The sequence below is a fragment of the Drosophila suzukii genome, chromosome 3, assembly GCF_043229965.1.
Source record: "Drosophila suzukii chromosome 3, CBGP_Dsuzu_IsoJpt1.0, whole genome shotgun sequence".
In the NCBI taxonomy this organism is placed as follows: Eukaryota; Metazoa; Arthropoda; class Insecta; order Diptera; family Drosophilidae; genus Drosophila; species Drosophila suzukii.
Window position 1 is genome coordinate 6,511,152 of NC_092082.1, and position 22,882 is coordinate 6,534,033.

The 22,882-nt window shown below is 41.5% G+C and overlaps 5 protein-coding genes and 1 long non-coding RNA gene across 10 annotated transcripts; 4 read left to right on the forward strand and 2 right to left on the reverse strand.

Annotated features, from left to right (window-relative positions):
- Positions 1-40: 40 nt before the first annotated feature.
- On the forward strand, positions 41-3,674 carry Mgat4b (alpha-1,3-mannosyl-glycoprotein 4-beta-N-acetylglucosaminyltransferase b). The gene has a single exon (XM_017077577.4). It carries the CDS (start codon positions 42-44, stop codon positions 1,593-1,595), a length of 1,554 nt encoding a protein of 517 aa, XP_016933066.3. The 5' UTR covers position 41; the 3' UTR covers positions 1,596-3,674.
- Mgat4a (alpha-1,3-mannosyl-glycoprotein 4-beta-N-acetylglucosaminyltransferase a) lies at positions 1,643-7,764 on the reverse strand. 2 transcript variants are annotated; one of them, XM_017079271.4, is made up of 4 exons: positions 7,400-7,764; positions 6,213-6,279; positions 6,075-6,133; positions 1,643-5,520 (listed from the first exon to the last, which is right to left on the reverse strand). In XM_017079271.4, exon 4 carries the CDS (start codon positions 5,334-5,336, stop codon positions 3,573-3,575), a length of 1,764 nt encoding a protein of 587 aa, XP_016934760.1. In that variant the 5' UTR covers positions 5,337-5,520; positions 6,075-6,133; positions 6,213-6,279; positions 7,400-7,764; the 3' UTR covers positions 1,643-3,572. The 2 variants fall into 2 exon arrangements, with proteins under 2 accessions (XP_016934760.1, XP_070851740.1); XM_070995639.1 differs by having other exon boundaries at positions 6,040-6,133.
- Positions 7,765-8,040: 276 nt separating this feature from the next.
- On the forward strand, positions 8,041-13,028 carry Tsen34 (tRNA splicing endonuclease subunit 34). The gene is made up of 6 exons (XM_017078816.4): positions 8,041-8,182; positions 8,240-8,326; positions 8,505-8,765; positions 8,906-9,013; positions 9,079-9,410; positions 12,798-13,028. The coding sequence occupies exons 1-5, from the start codon at positions 8,134-8,136 to the stop codon at positions 9,399-9,401; spliced, it is 828 nt and encodes a 275-aa protein (XP_016934305.3). The 5' UTR covers positions 8,041-8,133; the 3' UTR covers positions 9,402-9,410; positions 12,798-13,028.
- Positions 9,536-11,965, reverse strand: LOC136116977 (uncharacterized). Its single transcript, XR_010654127.2, has 2 exons — positions 11,650-11,965; positions 9,536-9,959 (listed from the first exon to the last, which is right to left on the reverse strand). It is a non-coding gene; the product is annotated as an uncharacterized lncRNA (long non-coding RNA).
- A 10-nt stretch (positions 13,029-13,038) lies between the features above and the next one.
- Positions 13,039-21,212, forward strand: Trl (Trithorax-like). 4 transcript variants are annotated; one of them, XM_017078812.4, is made up of 6 exons: positions 13,039-13,247; positions 16,126-16,591; positions 16,694-17,029; positions 17,232-17,492; positions 19,009-19,487; positions 20,995-21,212. In XM_017078812.4, exons 1-6 carry the CDS (start codon positions 13,056-13,058, stop codon positions 21,055-21,057), a joined length of 1,797 nt encoding a protein of 598 aa, XP_016934301.2. In that variant the 5' UTR covers positions 13,039-13,055; the 3' UTR covers positions 21,058-21,212. The 4 variants fall into 4 exon arrangements, with proteins under 4 accessions (XP_016934301.2, XP_016934303.2, XP_016934300.2 ...); XM_017078814.4 differs by having other exon boundaries at positions 17,232-17,369; XM_017078811.4 differs by lacking the exon at positions 20,995-21,212 and having other exon boundaries at positions 19,009-20,525.
- On the forward strand, positions 21,073-22,742 carry LOC108013134 (probable GH family 25 lysozyme 3). Its single transcript, XM_017078815.4, has one exon. The coding sequence runs from the start codon at positions 21,073-21,075 to the stop codon at positions 22,003-22,005; it is 933 nt and encodes a 310-aa protein (XP_016934304.3). The 3' UTR covers positions 22,006-22,742.
- Positions 22,743-22,882: the final 140 nt, after the last annotated feature.

Below are 22,882 nucleotides of genomic sequence, written 5' to 3' on the forward strand. Positions count from 1 at the left end.
CATTATAGAGAACTATTTGTTGTGCCAATTTGATAACAATCATGAAGGTGATTACCATCCGTTGGAAGACTTGCTTGCCAGGACTTATAGCTATTACTTATATATTAAGTGCCCTGCTGTTTTTTGGAATGGATATAAACCATATTGAGCCGCTGGAACCCAAAAAAGTAAAAAATCAGACCAAGATATTCAGAAAGATTGTAAAAACTGACCATAGACCTCATGGAAGAACGCGGGAAAGTGTTTTAAGCAGTCCAGAGGTGAAGCCCCGATATCGCTTTAGCGGCGGTAGGACTGGAGTTAAGTTCGTTATTGGAGTGCCCACTGTACTGCGACCCAAGACAAACTATGTGCTCCAAACCGTGAAGTTCTTAATCCGTCGGATGACTCCAGAGCAGCGCGACAATAGCCTAATTGTGATTTATGTGGGTGAAACCAATCTCCAGTTTGCAAAGTTCATAGTAAAGGAATTGAGTGCGAATCATTCAATGCATATGCGATCGGGTCTCATCGATGTGATTGCTCCACCATTGAATTACTATCCAAACTTCTCGAGACTGCACATTACTCTGCACGACGATCCGCAGAGGGTTCAGTGGAGGACCAAACAGAACCTGGACTACATATACCTGATGTCCTATGCCAGAACCAAGGGTTCTTACTATTTGCAGTTGGAGGACGATGTGTTGTCGAACGAGGGATTTATGGACTACATCCAGAAGTTTGCCTTGCTTCATGGGCACTTTCAGTTTGCCCACCAGCCCGATTGGATTGTGATGAGCTTCAGTGACCTGGGCTTCATAGGGAAGCTCTTTCCCACCGCCGTTCTCAGTTCGTTTGTGACCTATCTGCAACTGTTCTACAATGACCAACCCATTGACTGGCTTCTCCAGAGTTTTGTTACCCTGCAGAGCTGTCGCTGGGATAGTATTTCTCATGAGGATTGCCAGAGGGACTTTGAATCCAGATTACTTCGTGCTGCCCAGTCTCAGTTCCAGCACATGGGCGCTTTGTCCTCGCTGGCGGAAAAGAAACAGCACCGAAAGGATGGTTTATTCAACCAGAATCTTGGCAGACAGCGCATGCAACATCTGCGCCAGCCCCTCAATCTGATCGCATCTCACCGGAACTCGCTCATAAAACAGAATCCCAACCTGCAAACAGGAGAAACTTTTATTTGGATCTATATGCCACAGATGCCCAAGATGATGAGGTATCTGATAAAGAATCAGTACAAGAAGACACAGATCCGCTTTCGTAATTCCAAGGAAACGGAAGTAAATCTCGCCGAGTTCAATGTGGAATTGGTGACGGGATCGCCCAAATTGGTGATGAACAGCTCATCCAACGAACAATGTGGTTTTGTTATGAGCCACACTGTCCAACAGGTTGACGAAAAAGATGAGAATGGCGAAAAGATGCCTTTTAACTACATGTATTACTACATAAGGGAAGAACCCGAGGGCCTCACCTGGTTTCGACGATTTCTTTGGGCCTCCAACGGATCTTGTGGCCAAAGATTGGGAAAGCTGATCATGGTTTTAACAATTTTAATTTTTTACGTTGGGAACCATGAGGGAAATAATTTTTTGTAAAATTTATAAGACACATTCTTTAAAGTTATTAAAGGCACAAAAGAAAGTTCCATTTCAAATATTTGAATTATTTATTAAGCTTATACACACATTACACGCATATTTGTTTGTTCTTGTTTGATTCGATTAAGTTTTGAGTTCTCCCAACGGCTTATGAATATTGTAAAAGTAATTTGTAATAATTCAGCTACGATCGTTTTGTGTTTTTGTGTCGTGGAAGGGGAAGCCTATAATGCCAGCTAATGTATAATTCAGTTTGATCACTATCAACTATTATTGTTGCTTGTTAATTGGTTGCAATTTGGCAAAATTAGTGTTTCGGGGAGAGCGAGTGCTGTAAATTATTGTTGCTAGTTGCCGCACACATAACACAGGGATATATAAAAATATATTTATGTACGTATGATTATGCCATAGTAAGTATATGCAAAACATTTGTTTAATTTGTTCAGTTTATCGAAAGCAGTCTACAATATTTGTTTCATTATATATAGCGGCATATGAAATAAAGTGGGATTATTATTTCGAAAGTCAAAAATGCATTGCATCGAACTTAAGTTATGAATATATGCCACTATATATTACAATTCTCGTCATTCAACAGGAACCAAGTTTAAACAATCATCTCATTCTTGTTTATTCGCTTACAGTTTTGTCATAGTCTATCAAAAAATTTGGCGTTTCCAATTAGTTAAACCAATCATAAATTTTGTTGTATGTATATAAAAAAGGTTTTCTTTATATGATTTTTTTTCATTCGGAATTTCGTTCTAGAATAGCTAATCAGCGATGTTTAGTTTATATTTACGTGTATATATAATTTAGGTTTTTATTTCCTTCATTGTTATGCAAAAATTATTAACAAATCACAGTAAAAAAGCAACAATGCTAAAAATCGTTTCGTTATTTTATGCTTCAATGTTTATGTTAATGCGTTTTATATTTATGTGGTTATGGCTTCATGTTCAAGGAGGTGGCTATATATAACTGATTCAAGCATGCTGGATGATTGCATAAAATTAAGATAAATTATTAGAGTAAAGGAATACTTCAAACCAATTAATACAGTAATTAAACTTAGGTGTATAACAATGTTCTATTGTATCTTATTTTGCATATTTGATCGATAAGATTTCAGCGAATTCGAGATTCATGATCACGTGAAAGTTCAGCAAATGAAAACAAAATAAATTGGAATGTTTTTTTCAGCTGCCGATAAAATGAGGTTAACACTTAAAGCTAAAGCAAAGTAAACCAAATGATACTATTCGAGTAACAAAGAAATACGGGGGAATCGCTTCAGTTACATAGCCCACAACTTGATCCACACAATATTTATCAATAGATTTTACCACCATGAAAAAATGGAAGGGGCACTTGGAGTACATATATCAAATCCATATGAAAAAATACACTGATAGCTTGGGATTCGGTAAGAATTACAGCATACTGCAGGCCAATGATATTGCCGAGTTTTATAACGCTTAAGTTAAAGAAACCCTAACAAATTGGTTCTGGGGATAAATGACAATATTACTGGTCTGCAGTCATACTTAAGTCTTGAGGTTGGGTATAACCACTTACAGTTAGGAGAGCGAGAGAGTACGTACTGGGGGATTATTTACACATCGAGATAATTGAGGGTAAAAGCATCATTCGAAAAATATACACATAGATGTACAGACATTAGGACGGGTCGATTTGTTTCAATGCAAAAAACATGAAAAAGTCTATGGAGCGAACGTGTTGTTAAAGCATCGATAGAAAAATTCTATTGATAATTCCATACGATTTCTCACGCAACTACTTTAAAATACTAATTTGCTCTCAAGACTTTTTCTCAACGAAATCGACACAATCCCAACAGATATAGACAAATTGTGGATGGGGATTAAATTGGACATTAACTGGAGGGGATTTTCCGGATTTCTGCTCTTATTCCTCCCAGTCCTGTCGCTGCCTGTGGCGATGTAGCAATCAGCTGCCCGCCACAAACCGTGGCTTCGCTGCATTCGCCTCCGATTTCGGATCGCTGCCCCACTCCTGTAGTTCGATCTCGCTGAGCAGAGCCCAATTCTCGCTGTCGCTGTGCACGTGGAGGCGCAGTTCCTTGATGGCACCGATCTTGGCATCCAACAAACCCTCGGCCACGCCTAAACTATCAAATGAACCCACTACCAGATATCCATCCGTGGTGGTGTTGTAGTTGCTCCACACAGAGGAATTCTCGCTCAGCGTATCAGCCGGCAGTAGCTCCACCGTGGTGTTGTAGAACCTATCCGAAGGATGCTCCGAGTTTCCACTCCGGAACAGATAGTGTCTCAGCTGCGTGGGTCGCTCAAATACAATCTGCACCAAATCCCCGGGCTGTGGCAGCAAGCCCCAGAAGTAGGATTCACCTCTGTAAGCTCGCTTCAATAGGTAGTTCTTGTAGGGAGCAATGTTGGACTTAACCAGAGCCGGTGGATTATGTGTGTGGGCATAGTACTGCGGCACCTTGCTGCCAAACTGTTTGTCCTTAAGCTTTTGCACCTTTCCCCTCAACGACGAACTCGTGCCAATGTGTTGGAATAGAGACTTTCGAAAGTGCTGCCAGTACTTTGCCTTTTCCGCATTGCAATGCTTCTGATCCTTGTCCGTTCGACACACCTTGGACTCGATAAAATAGGTGAGCAACCAGTCCACGGGCTTGTCGTTGTAAAACATTTGGAAATAGGTGATCAGGTATGGTAGCTCCGCACTCTTGAACATCTTGCCAATAAAGCCAAGCTGACAGAAGTCCAACACAAACCAGGCCGGCTGATCGGGTTTGGTCAGGGCGCTCTTGATCAAGGCGAATTTCTTCATGGTGGTTATAAACTGCCGCTTGGTCAGTATGTCATCCTCTAGTTGAACGTAGAAGGTGCCCTTTGAATGCGCATAGGCCATCAAGTAGGCAAAGTCCAAGTTCTGCTTGCTGCGCCATTTAACGCGCTCCAAAGGATCGTTAAGGGTGATGCGGAGACGCTCGAAATTGGGATAGTAACTAGGAGCCGGTGCTATTATATCAATCAGTCCACTTTCCACGTACTGCTCGAAACTGGTCTCTATTTGCCGGGCAATCAATTGCACCGAGTCCAGATCTGTTTCTCCAATATAGACAATGATCAGCGTTTCGTTCTGCTCCTCGTCGTTCATGTTCTCGATGAGATTGTGGAGGGTTCCGAGGAGATAGGATTGCTTCTCCCTCCGCACGGTGGGCACACCCAGAACAATGCTGACATCCGAACGACCCTTGCTTTGCAAGTAAGCCGGTCGCAGGGAACCCGCATCGTCCAGGAGATGCGGCAGAAAGTGATAGGCATTCGGGAGTCTTATATTCTGACTCCTGGCCATCGAACCATTGGCACCGCCACCTTTACTGAAGTGCGAGGCATTTCTCAGTAGCTGCCTGGCCTCGGGACTCAGTCCGTCTAGCAGATTGGCTACCGGCAGAGGTGGCGGAGGCGGAGGAGCACTCGCCCCCGTCCCATTGACACTCTGCAACTGACCAAGGTACTGGGAAAGCAGCGCCACATCCTCCTGGCGAGCACGATACATGGACTCCAAGTACTGCAGCCGCATATGGCATTCGGCCAGGCGCTGGGTCAGCGACTGTTCGGTGGATAACTCGGGTCCCATCACCATCAGGATCACGATGCAGGGCGCCAGCACCAGGGCCGTCACTATCAGCATACAGTTCCGCTGCCTAATCTTGAACATCTTTCCCGCTCCCCTGGATTCCTTCGCTGGCTGTTGTATTAATTAGCTAACTGTTTGCCTTGGGGCTGCTTGGCTTCCGCCACTGAGTTGGCTTTTGGCTCTGGCTCGGTCTCTGGTTCGTTCTGCTGGCGCCGTTCCCTGGGGCCGGCTGTCATCCTCATTCCTCCTATGACTAATGCAGGCGCTGCAATAAAAACAAGGCACTTGGTTTTTACACGGGCAGAAACAATTGATTAAAGATAGGTAAGGTTATGCTTATGCCAAAATGAAAATGATATAATATTATAAATATTTTGTAAGAATTCCCACATAAAAAAGTACTCTTTTTATAAAAAAAAAATAAATACTCTAAACTATAAATAGGCCTGTATCTGAGCAATGGAATTTCTAATTTTAATATGATTAAAATAATATTAAATTTAACCCAAATAAATGAAATACAAATAAGGCTACGTAATAATAATTAATTTCCACCTATTAAATTCTAATATTATTTTTCTTTTTTGTGCATATTTTCTCATTTTTTCTATTGTAATTATTTTTAAACGAGCAAAAAGCGTTGTATTATTAGCGAAATAGACTAGGCTAGTCGTTTTTAGACGTGTTTTTCTATGAAACACAAGTGTAGTTGCTAATTTATTGTTCTTTTTTAGAGTGTGCCCGGGTGGGGTGGCCCTTAGGGTGAGGGATTTGAAGGTCGCACCGTTTAACGGTCTTTGTAGATGCCTTTTGCCTTACCCGGGTTGGATTAACGACGTCGTCGGTGGTGGCAGCTGTCGCAATTCTCGCCACATGACCTGGCCGTGAGTATAGAATAATAATAATTGTTATGTACTGTGCACTCGAGACGTTGGCAGGCAGTAGACCTAGACTTACATGGCCAAGACCCCGGAAAGCTTTGTTCTCCTCGTCGCCGCCAAAAGTTCGATCGGTATCGGTGGGTCTAAAAGTGGAGGAAACGCTGTTTACTGATTGTTAAATGGTATAGTTGGGGTCTGGCAGCGCCAAAATAGGGTATTTATATCGCTAGACGGTTGTATCGAGCTGGTAATATTTATGGGCCACTTCGCTATCTACTTTTTGATATCATAAATTCACCAAAGATTAGCCTTAGTTGATTGAAAAATAATCAAATTATTCGGAAGCATTTGCCAACAACATTTTTATTTATTATACCCTAAGGAGTATCCAAAGTATTTCCTATATCTTTTTTGCGGAAATGGAAGGCTATATGCTACAACTATTAGATGTTGGTAACAAATATGCTGGAAGATTTTCAAGAATTAACAGAAAAAAAGGCATTTAAACATACGCGTTGTAAAAATATCTAAAAGATTTTTTATTTCTTCTTTGAAAGTATTATATTGAGTAATAAATATATATTTGATAGAATTTTAGGTTTGAAAATGTTTCTTTAAATTCTTTTCTCGCACGTCGTATTCTTGTGATCCATATGAACAACAATGGTAAATGTTATGTTCAATGTACATAATCTGTCTATCTGGACTTTAAGAGTTCGATGTATAACTTGATAATCAAATAAAAATATAACTTTTGTACAACCATAATATAGTACAAATAAAACTCAAATAAAATAAATGACTCGAAAACTCAAGCTATGTTTAGACTGACATAATATTTCTTCATATACAATAAGGACAACAAAACAAATGATGTTTTATGAGAGTTCATGGACCTTAAGAATCGTCAGGGCTTAATTTAAATAAAACTTCAAATATATAGAGTTCAACTGCATACTTTATGGATCCTAACTTTAAACCACTTTATGAGAATTTTGGTACCCCCGCTTTTTGTGGGATCCCTTTAACCGGGTATAATTTATTCGAGACCGAAGATCATATTTCGGGCAATGTGCGAACGTTAACAATGTGGGGATATGAATTTTCGCACTCCGTTTAGCGTACATAGGCGAAAGTAAACAGTAAACAATGGGTAAAAAAGATAAACAGATAAATAGGTAAATAAACAGGAACACCCAAAAGTTCGCACCCACGCACATACACACGCACAGGCACACACACCGCACACCCTTATTTACTCACACTTGATTGCAGCTCAAATAGGCGAGTAAGTGAATTAATTAATTAATAAGCACTTAAATAGGAACAAATTGAATGCAGTGGCCTCTGTTTATGCCATCTATGGATTTTGTACGCTGTGTGTGTTGTTGCCAATTCGAAGTTTTTTCCTCTTTTCAGGTGCTCCCCGATTTTTCGCCATACGTTTTCGCACGCGTTTTTCGTTGTTTTTACATCTTTTTGTGGGCCCGCCGCGTGCGTTATGTAAATGCAAATGATGTAAATTATTGCAGCACCGCGCGATTGCTTCGCTTTGCTATTGTTTAACGCAAAATACAGCGGGGAAATTGGTTTCAACGCCCCGAGCAAAAACAACAACAGGCTGGCCCCGCAATCGTTATCGATTCGGGGGTTGCCAGACAGTTGCCGCTCCTTGACATGGTCACCCTTCTCGTTATGGTTAACAGAGAATGTTATAGTTGTAAAACAGCGCCAATAAGATTTATTTAAAATATATATGGAATGCTTAAGAAAAAACACAAAATAAATTAAACATTTACATAAATGTACACTATATTTATCTTACTACAGTATACATAAAATAAATAATATTTTAATTGATTTCAAATGTAACTTTCCGTTATAAACACAATACGGCATCTCTGGCTTTTACATCGGCTTGCGTCTGTTAAACCAACAACAGGTACCTGGAATTCTCCCATCTCTAGCCGCTATATAAATAACAAAAGATTGCAAAAATGTATTTAACTTTGTTAAACGGTACCGGCTTTGTTTTCAATGTGGATGGTAAGCTGTATAACTACCTCCGAAAGCAGTTTTATACAAATTCAACGATTATTTCAGACTATATGGAACTGCGGAGCAAACATCGCATAATGGGTGCTCCTGTAGGCACCGCAAACACCAAAGGCTGGAGTCCCAATCAGTCCAGTGAGTTTTTCCTGAACCTTATAAATATTAGCATAGTCTACAAAGAGTTGTCTTCATATTTAAGCATGTTATACATAATCCGACATTTATTTTAACTGGGTACCTCGCAGCTTTTTACACCCAAATTTAAGATATCTATATCCTTAGAGATCCCTTATAATATGTTTTTTCCTTGCAGCTCTTCCCGTGGAACTGACTAAATTCGAAACCCAGTTAGTTTTGGATGAGAATATAGCAAAATTAATGGATAAATCTCAGGACTTGAAGGCAAAACCCACAGCGGAGAAACTGGAGAAGTACAAGGCAGACTTCGAATCCCGTTTACTGGGACAGGAAGAAGCACTAAAGACCGAAAAGCTGCGGGAAACTGAACGATATATGGAAAAAATCCTGACTGGGAAACGAAAAAAGTTGCTTAAGCAGGGTAAAACAGAAATGGGTAAGTTCTATAGATTTAAGATATACCTCATCCATTATAAAATTCGTTAAAAAATTACAAACGAGCAGAATGAAAATTATATTATCATTGAATGAATGGCATAATACATTTTTATTTATTAGTATCTTTTTCATTTTTAGCTGCAGCTCTTACAGCCGATGATGTACTGAAGGAAATGTCGGAGAATTTTAAATTTGATCGTCAAAATGCCTTGGTGGAGGTGCCATGTGAACATCTTAGAAATCATTGTAGATATAAAAAACGTATACCTCTTGATAAGATAATTCTAACAAGTTTTCAATACGACCCACAGCTGCTCAAATAGTTACTGGAACTCTTGTCGACATCAGTTGCCTGAAATACCGCATTTTCAAAGATCTTTGGAAGCGGGGAAAGTTCGTAACCTCCGGTGACGCATTTGGAGCGGACTTTCTGGTTTATCCGGGTGATCCCCTGATCTACCACGCCTCGCATATAGTGATTGTGCTTGAGAAACCAGTAATTAAACCCTTGGAACTGGTGGCCAAAGTTCGTCTATCGGTGATTGTGAATAAAAGCTGCGTATTTGCTTTCGAGAAGGAAAATGATGATGGGATCCAATACCAAAGTGTAGCATGGTGCAATCCCAGCAAGTGAAAATAAAAGGCAAGTAAATCATAGTAATCCAGGATATTTAAACTTTTAGAGGATTGTAAAGCTTCTCATCAACCATCCTAAACTATAAAATCGTATAATGATGATTAGATTAAGACGGAATGATTTTTTCTATCAAATTAGAAGATCCACAGAAAAACTGCCCAGTGTAGTACTTATTTTTGCTCCAAAGATTATATTTTTTAAGATTGAGCGGGAGAGAGTGGGATTTCCGTGAGCACGGGTTTTGTTTTGGCGCCGAATTGGGTTTATTTTTTTAGAGGAAATTGGATACAATGGCAGAGACACGTTGCTCCCGCTCCGCCCCCACTGCCCGCCGCCCCTCTTCTCCTCTCTGGCGGCCTCTCCACGTTTCTCCGTCTCGCTCTGAGCGGCAGGAGCAGCGCCAGAAACCGTTTCTCCCACTCACAGTTGGAAATTGTGCACAGTAGACATGGTAAAAATCGGTTTATTATGACCACGACATCCAACTCGAGGAGATGTTTGCTCGCCACTTTGTTCAGGGTCCGCAGTTCCAGTTTTTAGGCGGTAACAAAGAGACTGTAAAGTTTTGTTAAATTAATTAGTGATACAGAATGAGGTTATAATTTAATGGCCCCCCACGAAACGGCGGAACCCAGACACGCAAACAGCGATAGGCAAACACGTCGCACACATTTGCGTATTTGTTTTCAACAAATTTGTGCTGAATTCTTCATGTTTTGCGTTCGTTTCAAGTATATTCAGTTTTTTTTTTAAATAGAAACAGCAACGACGATAAGGCGCGGTGGGGAAGGCCAGGCAAAAGTCGTGCCACGCCGTTCGAATTTCATATAGTCGGGTTGTCGCACAGTGGTATCGGACACTTTTTCTTTTGACATGATTCACCTAACAAGAATTCCACATACAGTGATTATGATTAATAATATATTTTACTGTAACATTTTATAAAAAATATTCATAATATTTATAAAATATTTGAAATAAACGTGGTATTTCTAGGTCCATACCTCTAGGTCTCTTGTTTTAGGAAGTCAAAAAAGATTTAATTTTATATTGCTGTTCATGTAATAAATTTTAACAAATATGAAAAAGCAGCATTCTATTTTATATTTCCCACATTTACGGATGTTTCATCCCACTGTATTGGCTGCGCGCTCATTCTCCGCCCCCCATTCCCCAATCCCCTGCCGCAACCTCCACCACATCGCCTCGTCACCCACCAACACCCTCCGCCTAGTGCTCGCGCTCTCCCTCTCTCGCCATGCTCCGTTGGTCGGCATTGCCAGCTGCGAAACATGCTCACTGCTTTAACGCCGATTGGAACTTTAAAGGGGCCTTTCGAACTGCATTTCTCATGGTCCTCTCCCCCGTCCCCCAGCAGCATCAAAACAGAGAAAATTGTAATCTTAAAAATTTGGCCACTCGCTCACTTTATATTACTTTCTTCTCTGAGCGTTGGATAGAACTGCCACTCTATTCCTCTCCTCTCCCTCGGTTTGGATTTCGACTAACTTCCCTATCGCGGGGGTCTCTCCGCTCTTAAGCGGGACTTGATCTGCATATGAGAATGGAAATGGCTATATGTTTTTACCCCGTAGATTCTGGGTCTCTGAGATGTGTCGAAAGTAACAGGTGATTGGCAAGGAGAGAAAAGAGTCGGAAACAGAGAAAAGAGAATGTAGAGCGTAAGAGCGAGCCGGCTTTTCTACAAGTTGTTATTATTTTCGCAGGATCTGTTGATATTTTGGAACCAAGTACTCCCAGTTTGCAAATCTGAAAAAACAATGTTGATATGGAATCTATTTTGAAAAGTAATTCCGCTTTGATTTGATATCTGTTTCCATCCGACCTTTACCGCTTCAAACCTTTCTTAAAATATAGCAAGCATTGATAAGTAAAGAAAACATCCTAAACATTTATTACCACTTTATGAGTCTGAACAACCCAACTTTAGTTTGTTGAACACTTTAGTGTAGTGTGCGGAAAAACTAAATAGGTTCGGACCTCAACCTGAATAGCTTTCTAATCCCTAAATTCACTTAGAATTTAGAAATGATTTTTAACTCGTTTTAGGTTTAAAATTTATCTTGAATAAATGAAATAGGTTTTGATCCCGCTCGAACTTTTTATCTCTGGTTTTAATTTGTATTATTATTAGTAGTGCTAGTCGAAGGTCACGTCCTCAGGCTATTTTTAAGAATTCTTTTAATTCGTATCATTAAATTATATAATCGTATAATTAGATTACCCTAGAAAGACCAATTTTTGAATGATTTGCTCCCGGATCCAATAGTTCCGGAGCCCCTTGACCTTTCTTATCGCGCACAGAATCCGTCCGACTGGTTGCAAGCCACATGTGTTTCGGGTCCGTGTCGGCCCAGAATATCTCCATTATTCAATATTTACCACCTTTTATAGTTTTGTTTACTATCTTGCCGACCTTTTTTTTGCCTTGCCGTCTTACTCTCCTCTCCCTGCCTAAAAATACTCTTCCTGCGCTCCATCTGGCAATGCCGCTCGACAACTGTACTTCGAAGAGCGTTGCCAGGCCAGTTCTCTCAACAACACCACAACCACCACCGCTACACGGACACACCGACGCACGCACACAGGCGCAAAAGCAACCACCACCAGAAATTCAGAAATCGTATTTTCTCCCCCGTGTAGAGAACTGAAAAACTGGCCGCGCTGGCAGCGCCGGAGCAGCGAAATTCGATCGAAGCCATTTACTCAGTCTCAGTTCGAGTTATCCAACGTTGGCGAGCGGACAAACAGCAAACAGCAGGAGAAAAAAGCGTACGGCCAAGAGAAAGAGAAGGCAAAGTCACCCACAGCGCCACAGCATTGAAATTTTCTTTTGCGCTCCGGTGAGAAGATAATTTCACAAACCCAACCGAAAACCAGCCAACAAAACAACAAGAAAAAGTGCGCTCCGTGAGCGGGAAAACAATAACAAAATCTAGAGACACTCGGATTGATTATAAAACGGAAAAAATTGAGCAAAGAAAAAAAAAATCAAATGCGTGTCTCATGGCTTGACTGTACTGTGTATTAAAAAATGTGACCGAGTGTATGTGTCTGTCCTGTCTGCGTTTGTGAGCGTGTGTGTGTGTGTCTGTGCACTGTTGGCGTTTTTAAATGTGGCGCGCTATTTTTGTGTGATTTTTGGTCGTCAGCAACGAATTTTGAAACAAATATTTTATGCCATTCCCCCCTTGTGAAAAAGTCGTCGCTCCTCCAACAACAAAATTCCTGTGAGCAGCAGCCTACACACATGCGTTGTCTCGCTCTCGCGCGCTCTAGCCCCCCAAAAGAGTGTGAGAGCGGGAGAGCGACAGAGACGGAGAGAGAGTGAGAGCTAATAACCAACATATGTACTCTTTTTTACATTTTCAGTTTCGAGAAAGCAGCGCGCGCTAACCAGCAATAAGAAGAAGAAGCAGCAGCAGAGGGAGTTTGAAAAAGCAGTGGCGTAGGCATTGACGTGTGGAGGAGGAGTAGAAGGGGGATTTTTTGCGAAAAATCCCAACTTGAAGAGAATTTTTCGCCGGAACCGTGTAACATTAAATCGTCGTGTTGGAGACAAACAGCAGCGAATACGCTAGCAACGCTGGGGAGGAACAACAACTGTTGGATTTGGACGCGACGGCTTTGATGTCGCTGCCAATGAATTCGCTGTATTCGCTCACCTGGGGCGATTACGGCACCAGCCTCGTATCGGCCATCCAATTGTTGCGCTGCCATGGCGACCTCGTCGATTGCACGCTGGCCGCCGGCGGGCGGAGTTTTCCCGCCCACAAGATAGTCCTATGCGCCGCCTCCCCCTTTCTGCTGGACTTGCTAAAGGTGAGTGGTTAAAAAAAACCAAAATTATCACTGTTTAAGCCCCCCTTTTTGAGAAGAGAGTTTATAGCCGCACATAACCTCAAACGTGGCGTACAGTTTGTAAACAGAGAAATCCAATCGCAGAAATAGGTTAATATGTGGAGCGCAGAGAAACTTACACACACACACAAATATACACATCGCAGATTTACGCTCCGCTCCAAAAGTTGTCTAGAGATTTCTGTACAAGTTTTCCACTGTCAATTGAGTTGAATGAGTGGCTGCGCCCCCACTACCTCCCCCTCTTATCATTATTTTCTTGTTGCAAAGTTCACCAGAGAGCGAGGGAGAGAGAGAGTGAGTAAGAGGCTGAGCGCAGGAGGAGAGGGAGAGAGCGAGAGAACCAGTTGGTTGGTCGGTCGAAAAAAAAGTGGGTGGCCCCCGGGGGTGGGACAGAGAGGGGAGAGGCAAAAGCTGCTGCGCCAACTTTCAGTTTGCATGTGTTAGAGCGAGCGCAAACGAGAGCGCCAAAAAAGCAGCGCGGCAACTATTGTAGTTGTTGTAGTTTGTTGGAGCTTTCTTGCCTTTGGTTCTTGGTGTTGTTGTTGGGTGCACACGAGCGCGACCTCTTTTTTCCATAGGCAGAACTGTACAGTTGGCACTAACTAAGGGGGAACTTGATACAGTGGGGTAATTGTTTAAGGAACAACTTATAAATAGATATTTAACTTAAAATGTATACTTTACCTTAATAATTGTTTAAAATAGAAAGCAATATTAAATAATTTATAACGTTTATCATAATTTAAGACTAAATGTCTTGATAAACACAGTTTTACATATTACCTGTTTATTTATTTTAATATTAAAAATGTAGAACTTTAGTTAGTCTGACTAAACATCAAGTTAATAAAACTGTCAACATTTTCTCGTTTATGGGGCTAATATTATAAAAGAAAATAGAACAAAGAGATATTAAGCCATTTCTAAAATTAAACTTTTTATTTTTACCCTATACCTATAAAGATGAATCATCTGAATGTGACAATCCCATAGCTCAGAACTTAGGAAAGTTTTGCATTTATATTTTAAGCGTATTATTACTAAAGAGTGCCCTGTCATATTTGCACATTAAAACTTTTTAAAAATAAAAAATATTTAAAATAGGCTTGACCGTCTAGGGCTAAAATAAATGCTTGATACTACACTTTTCTATCTTATCGAAACCGACCCGTGTTCGAAGAAATTAAAACTTTTCATATCAGGAGGGGGCGCACTTTCAAATGGAGCTCGTTACTTTTTCTTGAGCTGCTTTTTAGCCCATTTGCGATACTGTACTTTTTTTTTTAGCTATTCATTTGCATTTGCACTTTACCTTGGGGTTTTTTTACGCCCAGTCTATTGATTGTGCGAAATGTGCGCCAAAGTACGAAATTCAGACCGTCTCGAATGCGTGGCCCTATCGAAATGGAAATGCTGACCAAAACAGAGCGCGGCCAGCGGAATAAAAACACCTGATGCGACGCCGGCAGAGGCTCTTCTCTCCTCTCCTCTCCGCTCCGCTCCCCTTCTCATCACTCCGCTCCTCTCCTCTCCGCCAGTGAAAAAAGTAAACAGAGCGTAATTTTTAAAAACACCGCTCAGAGCCGTCGTTGGGGAAATGTCAAAGAATGGGAAAAAATGCGGCTGTGAACTCTGCAAGAGTCCGAAATATACAAGATGTACTGATCTCGTTACACTCACACACGCACGCCAAAACACATGGCGGCCGCTCTTTGTTGCTCTGGCTCCCTTTCCCTCTCGCTCCCACTTCCACTTCCACGGCCCAGAATGCAACTCAGAAAAATCGATGAGCGTTGTGAGACGATGGGTGGTGTAGAGTTCAAAGAGCGTAATGGGTGGGAGAGGGGATATGACATTCGCTTGAAGAGATTGTCATTGGAAGGGGTGGGTGAGGGGGAGAGGGAGAAGGAGAGGGGTGGTGGTTTCTGAGCAGCGCTTGCTAATTAAATGTCCAGAGCGCGAGAGGGAGAGGGAGCGGGAGAGCTGCTAAGCGCTCTTTCTTTGAGCACTGCTCTGTTTTCTTTTTCAGCATCTCGAAATCTCCTCAAAATCCTGCTGCAGAATGTGCAGAGCGCGCAAAAGTAAAAGCCGGTTGTCTTTCCGCCTGTCCCAGTGTGCGTGAGCGGTGGAGAGTGCGGTGTGAGCGGGAGTGGACGACACGTGTGAGTGTGAGCGCCGCGTCGCGAGTTTCCATTATTTCCATCTCCGTCCGTCTGTTTTTGTTTTTGTTTGGCTTGGCGGACGGACGGGCCTCTCAATTGACGCTCCGCCAAAAATGTGAGAAGGTCGCAAAACAAACATAACTCTCTAGGACTGAGTTAAAGCCGTGGAAAGAGTCGCAAGAAGAATCTCTTAACTTTCCAAGTTTGCTAAGGTTTTCTTATAGATAGGGTTATAGGAAAGAGGGATATATTCTATCCCATTGAATTAAACACTAAACAACATTTTAGTATAGATAATCCAATGTGTTTCCTATGGACCATGTGCTAGTTAGAGAAAATATATTATATTCTCTTGCATAAAACAATCACAGATAGATAGTCCTATCTCAATTTAAAATTTACATAGATGGGACATTTTTGTAGAAGACCCGACCCTTACATAAAAAAAAAGTTATACATCTCAATCAATTAAAAAAGGGTTAATCACAAATCTATCAACATTGTTTACCATATCATAGACATACACCATATCCTATGACTAACAGATATTATTGACATTATCTATAGAGATTCCTTATAAACTCTATTCTTCATTTTATTTTTTTAAATTTATTTAACAATACTTTGTTTTATTTAAGATTATTTACTCACCATTTTTTTTATTTACTCTTCAGAATACACCATGCAAGCATCCAGTGGTAATGTTGGCCGGCGTAAATGCGAACGATCTGGAGGCGTTGCTGGAGTTTGTGTACCGGGGCGAGGTGAGCGTGGATCACGCCCAGCTGCCATCGCTGCTGCAGGCTGCCCAGTGCCTAAACATCCAGGGACTGGCCCCGCAGACAGTGACCAAGGACGACTACACCACCCATTCGATTCAGCTGCAACACATGATTCCGCAACATCACGACCAGGACCAACTGATAGCCACGATCGCCACGGCCCCACAGCAAACGGTTCATGCCCAGGTGGTGGAGGACATCCATCACCAGGGCCAGATCCTCCAGGCAACGACCCAGACCAACGCAGCAGGACAACAGCAAACCATTGTGACCACGGACGCGGCTAAACATGACCAGGCAGTGATTCAGGCATTCCTCCCGGCACGCAAGCGCAAACCGCGCATGAATAAAAAGTCACGTAAGTTAAAAAAAACAACTTTAAAATAAAATTTTCAAGTTTTCTGTACTTTGGTTAAATAAATATTATAATAATCATTAAAATGATTTATCTTATGTGCAGCAACGGCACCGAAAATAAGCAAAGTTGAAGGAATGGACACGATTATGGGCACACCGACCTCGTCGCACGGTTCGGGATCAGTGCAACAGGTGCTCGGCGAAAATGGAGCCGAGGGCCAGCTGCTTTCATCCACGCCGATCATCAAGAGCGAAGGACAAAAGGTAGAGACAATTGTGACCATGGACCCCAACAACATGATACCGGTAACGTCGGCAAATGCGGCAACTGGCGAGATAACAACGGCACAAGGAGCAACTGGATCATCCGGCGTCAATACGAGTGGCGGTTCATCCACGCCAAAGGCTAAACGCGCTAAACATCCGCCCGGAGCAGAAAGTGAGTTGAAGATGAGGTTATTCAAATGCCAGTATAAAGTGATAAAGATAAGAGGCTGGCTATATTAGCCTGGATTTGATCCTATTTTATTGAGATCTAACACTTTTGAATTATTGTTTTCATATCGATCACTTTATCAAAGCCAGTAGGGATCCCTAAAAGTATTTCCTCGTACTAAAATACTTTCTTTTCCCTTTTTTAGAACCCCGTTCGCGGTCGCAATCGGAACAACCTGCTACTTGCCCAATATGCTATGCTGTCATTCGTCAATCGCGGAACTTGCGGCGCCATCTTGAGCTGCGGCACTTTGCCAAGCCGGGCGTGAAGAAGGAGAAGAAAAGTAAGTCCGGTAACGATACCACCCTAGACTCCAGCTTGGAGCTGAACACGACGGCAGAGGGCGACAACACAGTGGGCAGTGATGGACCAGGCGGAGCGGGATCAGCTGGAGGACAATCATCCGGTACGACGCCAACGAGAGTGATATCGAATGTACCGCAGGCCGCGGGGGCACCGGCCATCCTGGCCCAAAATGTGCTGCCACAGCAGCAGCAGCAACAACTGCAGCAGCAGCAACACCAGCAGCACTTGACCGCGGCAACATTAGCGGGTGGTGGCCAGGCATACATCAAACACGAGGGCGGCGGAGGGGGCGGCACTGGGCAGCAGCAGCAGCAGCAACAGCAGGCGCAACAGCAGGGCATGCAGAACGTCATACACATTGTGGGCGATCAGGTCTTCATGCCGCAACAGCAACAGCCGCAGCCGCAGTAGCTGCCTCCTGCCGAGCCTTCAATCATTCCAACGCACCAACGACACCATCATCCACCACATTTCCAAAAAAAACAAAAAACAAAAATACCACTCTCGCATAACAAACACACACACGAAAACGTTTTGTAAATAACAATCAAGCAAACAAATTCCCCGTGATCTGATCGAATGATTTGTGTTCATTTCCTGTATCATTTTTAATTTTCCATAATTAATTGCTGCGTAAGTTTTTAATTTGCAAAACTTTTTTCAAATTGCGCTTTTAACATTTAACACACATTTTCTTATGCAGTATTTTCTTGCATATTGTACTACAGAGAAAATAAAACAAAAGAAGAGAATTTCGCATGTCTCCACGTAAATGAATACTCGACTAATTTACTTAAATAATCTAATTAGTGTCGCAAATAACTGTTGTAAAAATTAAATGTACAATTAGAATCGAGGATCGCAATCGGTTTAAGTTTCTCTATTTTAAATATTATATTACAAATTGTTTAATTAATAAAATATTATATATTTTTTTATATAACAAAAACGAAATTAATCTCTGCCATGTGGCACGGACTTTAATTTATTGCAATTGGCTGTTTGTTATTATCGTTTCTCTAAGTTGCAAGAAAATACTGTTGTTCGTTCGTGGACTTCCTAAGCTACTAACTCACAGTGCCTGTTTAATACTGCTCTGAATTTCCCTGCAAAAGAGTTGTTTGAAACTTTCAATGATTGGAACAAATCTTGCGGATGTAGAATTGACAACCTGGCTGAACAGTTATGTTTAAATATTTCCGTTTTATTTGTTAGTACTTCGTTTTATATAATAATACATTTGTAAGTCATAATAAACCAGGACTTCTGGTTTGTTTTTTATTTTTTTTTAATTTTTGACTAGGTTTTATTAATCTTTTTTAATGAAATGTATTAACTATTTTGTTTCTATTCGATCTAAATTGATACTAACAATTGTTTTGGTCTTGTGTTCTAAACTTTGTATTTTTTTTCGTAGCACCTTTCCATTTACACAACCATACATTATCACATTCTTTTTCTGGCCGTAGTCCTAGAAGGTCGCGTTGTTTCTTTGTTGGGCCAGCGATGTTGCTGTAGTGTCGTCCTCTCGCTCTGTATTACTCTTACTATCCCCTGTGTAGTTTGGCCTATCGCAGCGGCAGTCTTCTCACCAGCAACTCCTTCCTTCCTTGCAGCAACCAGTGGCAAAAAGTCGAGTAGCGGATCCAGCGCTTCGGGATCGGGAGGAGCACTCAGCTCCAGCGGCAGTGTGCCACAAGTGCAGACGGTGCAATCCTTGCACACGTTGCAGGGTGTGCAGGTCAAAAAGGATCCCGATGCCCAGCAGCAACAGCAACAACAACAGCAGCAGCAGGCAATGGCAGTGAGTGGTTCTGCGGGCGGACAAGTGCAACAACAGCAGGTGCAGCAAGTGCAACAGCAAGTCCAGCAGCAGCAACAGCAGCTGCAACATCACCAAATCATTGACTCCTCGGGCAACATTACAACGGCAACGACGAGCGCTCAGGCGGCGGCTGCCGCTCAGCAACAGGCGGCCAGTCAGCAGCAACAACTGGTGGCTCAATCCGCCGATGGCAGCGAGAGTGGAGCACCGCTTTCGATTGCCCAGGTGCAGACGCTGCAGGGCCATCAGATCATAGGCAATTTAAATCAGGTGAATATGACTGACTTCCAGCAACAACAACAGCAGCAACAGCAGCAACAACAGCAGCAGCAGCAACAACAGCAGCAGCAACAGCAAACACAACCACAACAGACGCTCTGATCGGACCGAAGACGTACTAGATCCACTATGTACTATTCTATATAGCTATTAGTTTTGGTTTTTGCTAAACGCTTTAAATATTCTTCTCGCAGAATGCGTAGACAATTTCTAAATTAATTTTAAAAGCCGCAAAGGCACATTTAGTTGTTTACTATTTTGTTGTACAATTTTTACGACTTTTAATGTTGATTTGCCCCTATAATTTAGTTTTGTTGCTAGTTTTACGTTTAAGTGCGCTATGGTTATTGGAAATTACGTGCATACCTTATTTCTTTTATACAAATATCCATTTTGTATATTTTTTTACCAATGTCCCAATGCTAGAGGATCTCTAGTCAGATTGAAATCCTCCAGAACAGTGAAAATCTTGCAATCAATGAAGGTTCCCTTGCTCATGGCCAGATTTCGGCCTTGAGCGATTGCACCTTGCCTTAAAACCAATGTAGTTAAATATAAATACACTTAGATAGATTAAAAATTCTTGACTTACAAAGATCTACTTAAGCAGCTCAAAACTAGTTGATCTGATCAATGGAGAGTTCGCTCAAGAGGGTTTCTGATAACCCCAAATCTGTGTCTGCCCACCAACAACCACTCAATTAATCAATCAATCTTTCTGATTTATTTGCAATCTTTTTTATTTAAGAACTATGCGCTATAAGTATAAATCAACACAGTTTTGTATGTATATTTCTTAATTTTAATAGTTGAAAATTTTTCAAAATAGACCCTATTGTACTATTTTAGAAAGATGAAAAATATCCCTGAAAATTATGATTTAATTGTATAAATTTAAACGCCCTGGGATATATCATCTACCTGAAGTGGTCAAGTTATTGTTAGTCTCTTTAAATACTTAATTAAAATCTAAATTGATTTAAAACAAAAAAAAACAAGTAAAATAAAACAAAAACCTTTTTAAACACATTTCCCTCAGTATTTTCTTTTATTTTAAACGCTTTTTTGGTGATGGTTTCCTTGATTATGTATTTTGTAGTTTGTAATGCTCTACTTACCATTATAGTTACTTTGATTGCATGTTTAATTTATTTTTTGTATAATATTAGTTTTGATATTTTTACGCCAGACTGTTGACTCAAAAATAACGAAAATAACTTGTTATAAAGACAGACAATTCAAACAAAATCATATTGTGACTAATTGCACTTGGCACTGCAAAAAACTCAACCACATTACACGCATTTTTCCACAGCATTTTACAAAACTTTGTAGCACTTGACCAGATCCATTAACAAATCGTTTTTATCTTGTCTTCTCTCTTTCTCGCTGCCACGTTTACAAAAATTATACACCATCTAATCAATAAAACTCACTACATTTGTGTGTAAAAACTAAACGTTCATGCATCCCACAACAAAATCATTGAAAACATAAGGGCAACAACAAGAACATTTTGGTAAAGAAGGTTTTCATTTTGAAAGGCGGTAATAATACGTAATGATGAGCCAACGATATGTCCAGCGGCCCTGGAGGAGGAGGAGGCGGGAGCGGGCAACAGCAGCATCAGCAGCAGCAGCAACATAACACCAGCAGCAACAATGGTGGCACGACAGCAGCAACATTGAGCAGCAGCAGCAGCAACAGCAGGAGCAACACGCCAGGAACGTCAACATCATCGACTGCGACTGGAACAGGAGCCACGTCCACACTCCAGCGTCGTATCCTGCGCGGTCATGCGGCGCAGACAACCAGCGGCGAGCGTGTCCTGCTCATTAACTACGTGCCACAGTCGGGAGCTGGTACGGGAGCAACAGCAACCGCATCCACCCAGAGTACGTCCCAATTGCCCACCCGTAAGATACTCCAGGCCAGAGCCTCGGCAGCAGCAGCAGCAACTGGAGGAGGAGGAGGAGGAGCAGGAGCTACATCATCCTCGCCACCATCCACACCAGCTGTCTCGTTTGCCGGACTTGGCTCCGAGGTGACCGTCACCCTGACGCGCACAAATCAGCGCGCCAGCGTGACCAGTGTCACAGCCGCCGGTCATATTGTTAGAAATCAGCAATCCACCACCTATCACCAGAGCACAAACACAGCCACCACAGCATCGACATCCAGCGGCACATCGGCGATCCATGAGCACATGGGAACGTCAACGTCGCCGCCGCCACTGGTCTTTACCCATCAGGCACATCATCACCACAGCCAACAGCAGCAGCAGCAACATGAGTATCACCAGGATCACCAGTTGGTGGATCACCATCAGCTGGATCAAGAGCACATAATCATAGATCATCACCAGCAGGCGGAGGATGATCAGTTGATCGAGTACGATGACGGCGGAACGATTGAGGAGCAGCATCATCAGTTGCAATTGCAGGAGGACCTACACGATCCCCAGCAGCAGCAGCATCACGACGTTGTCCAAGAAGTGTATCTCCAGTAAGAGAGATTAGTTGTAAGCAGTAGCCAAATAAGTTTTAGCCATTCTATAAACCAATTTGGGACACCCAAAATGTGTGCAAACAGAAAATCGAATTTGACACAGCTTTAATTTGGTAATTTTTTCAAAAAATTCAGCTATATCTTTAAGTTATTCCCTTCTTCAACTTCTATAACTAATCCTCTTCTTTAATTGCACACATTTTGAGAAAAACCAATACAGATCGTGTACATATATACAACCACTATTAATAACCCTAGAAACAAAGACTTTCTAGAAGACCTTGTTTCAGTTTGTATATAGTTTTCAGACAAGTAGAAAAATATTTTCCATTGAAAGTATTCATCGTCAAATAAAAATATTGAAGAATAAATTCAATTAACTAGCGATTAATAAAGATTATTTTTGTACTATACAAATAACGCTACTAAATATTTGCTAGTTGAGGAATAACTGCACATATTAAATATCCATTGACGATCTAATCAATTAGTTATTGTCAGTTGAAGATCAAAACAAACAACGTAAGAAATCGTAATCAATTGTAAGATATATTGACTTCAATTTAGAAAAACAAATTTGGCACATAATACGGATGTAAGAACTAATTCAATTATGATAGTTTGAAAAGTGTTTAAGCAGAGTGGCCCTTAGGATTACGGAAAAGAAGAACATATTCATGTAACCCAGAATTTGGGGCCAAGGCAATAAAGGGAGCCGGTTTGTGTACTGAAAAACCATTTAAACGTCGTCATTTTTCTGGGAAACATTGTTAAATATAAGGTACTGTAGTAAAATCTAAACGCCTTGCCCGCAACAAAAAGTGTTGCATACATTTAGGCGTAGTTTATACTTGGAGTAAACCATATGGTCGAGTATT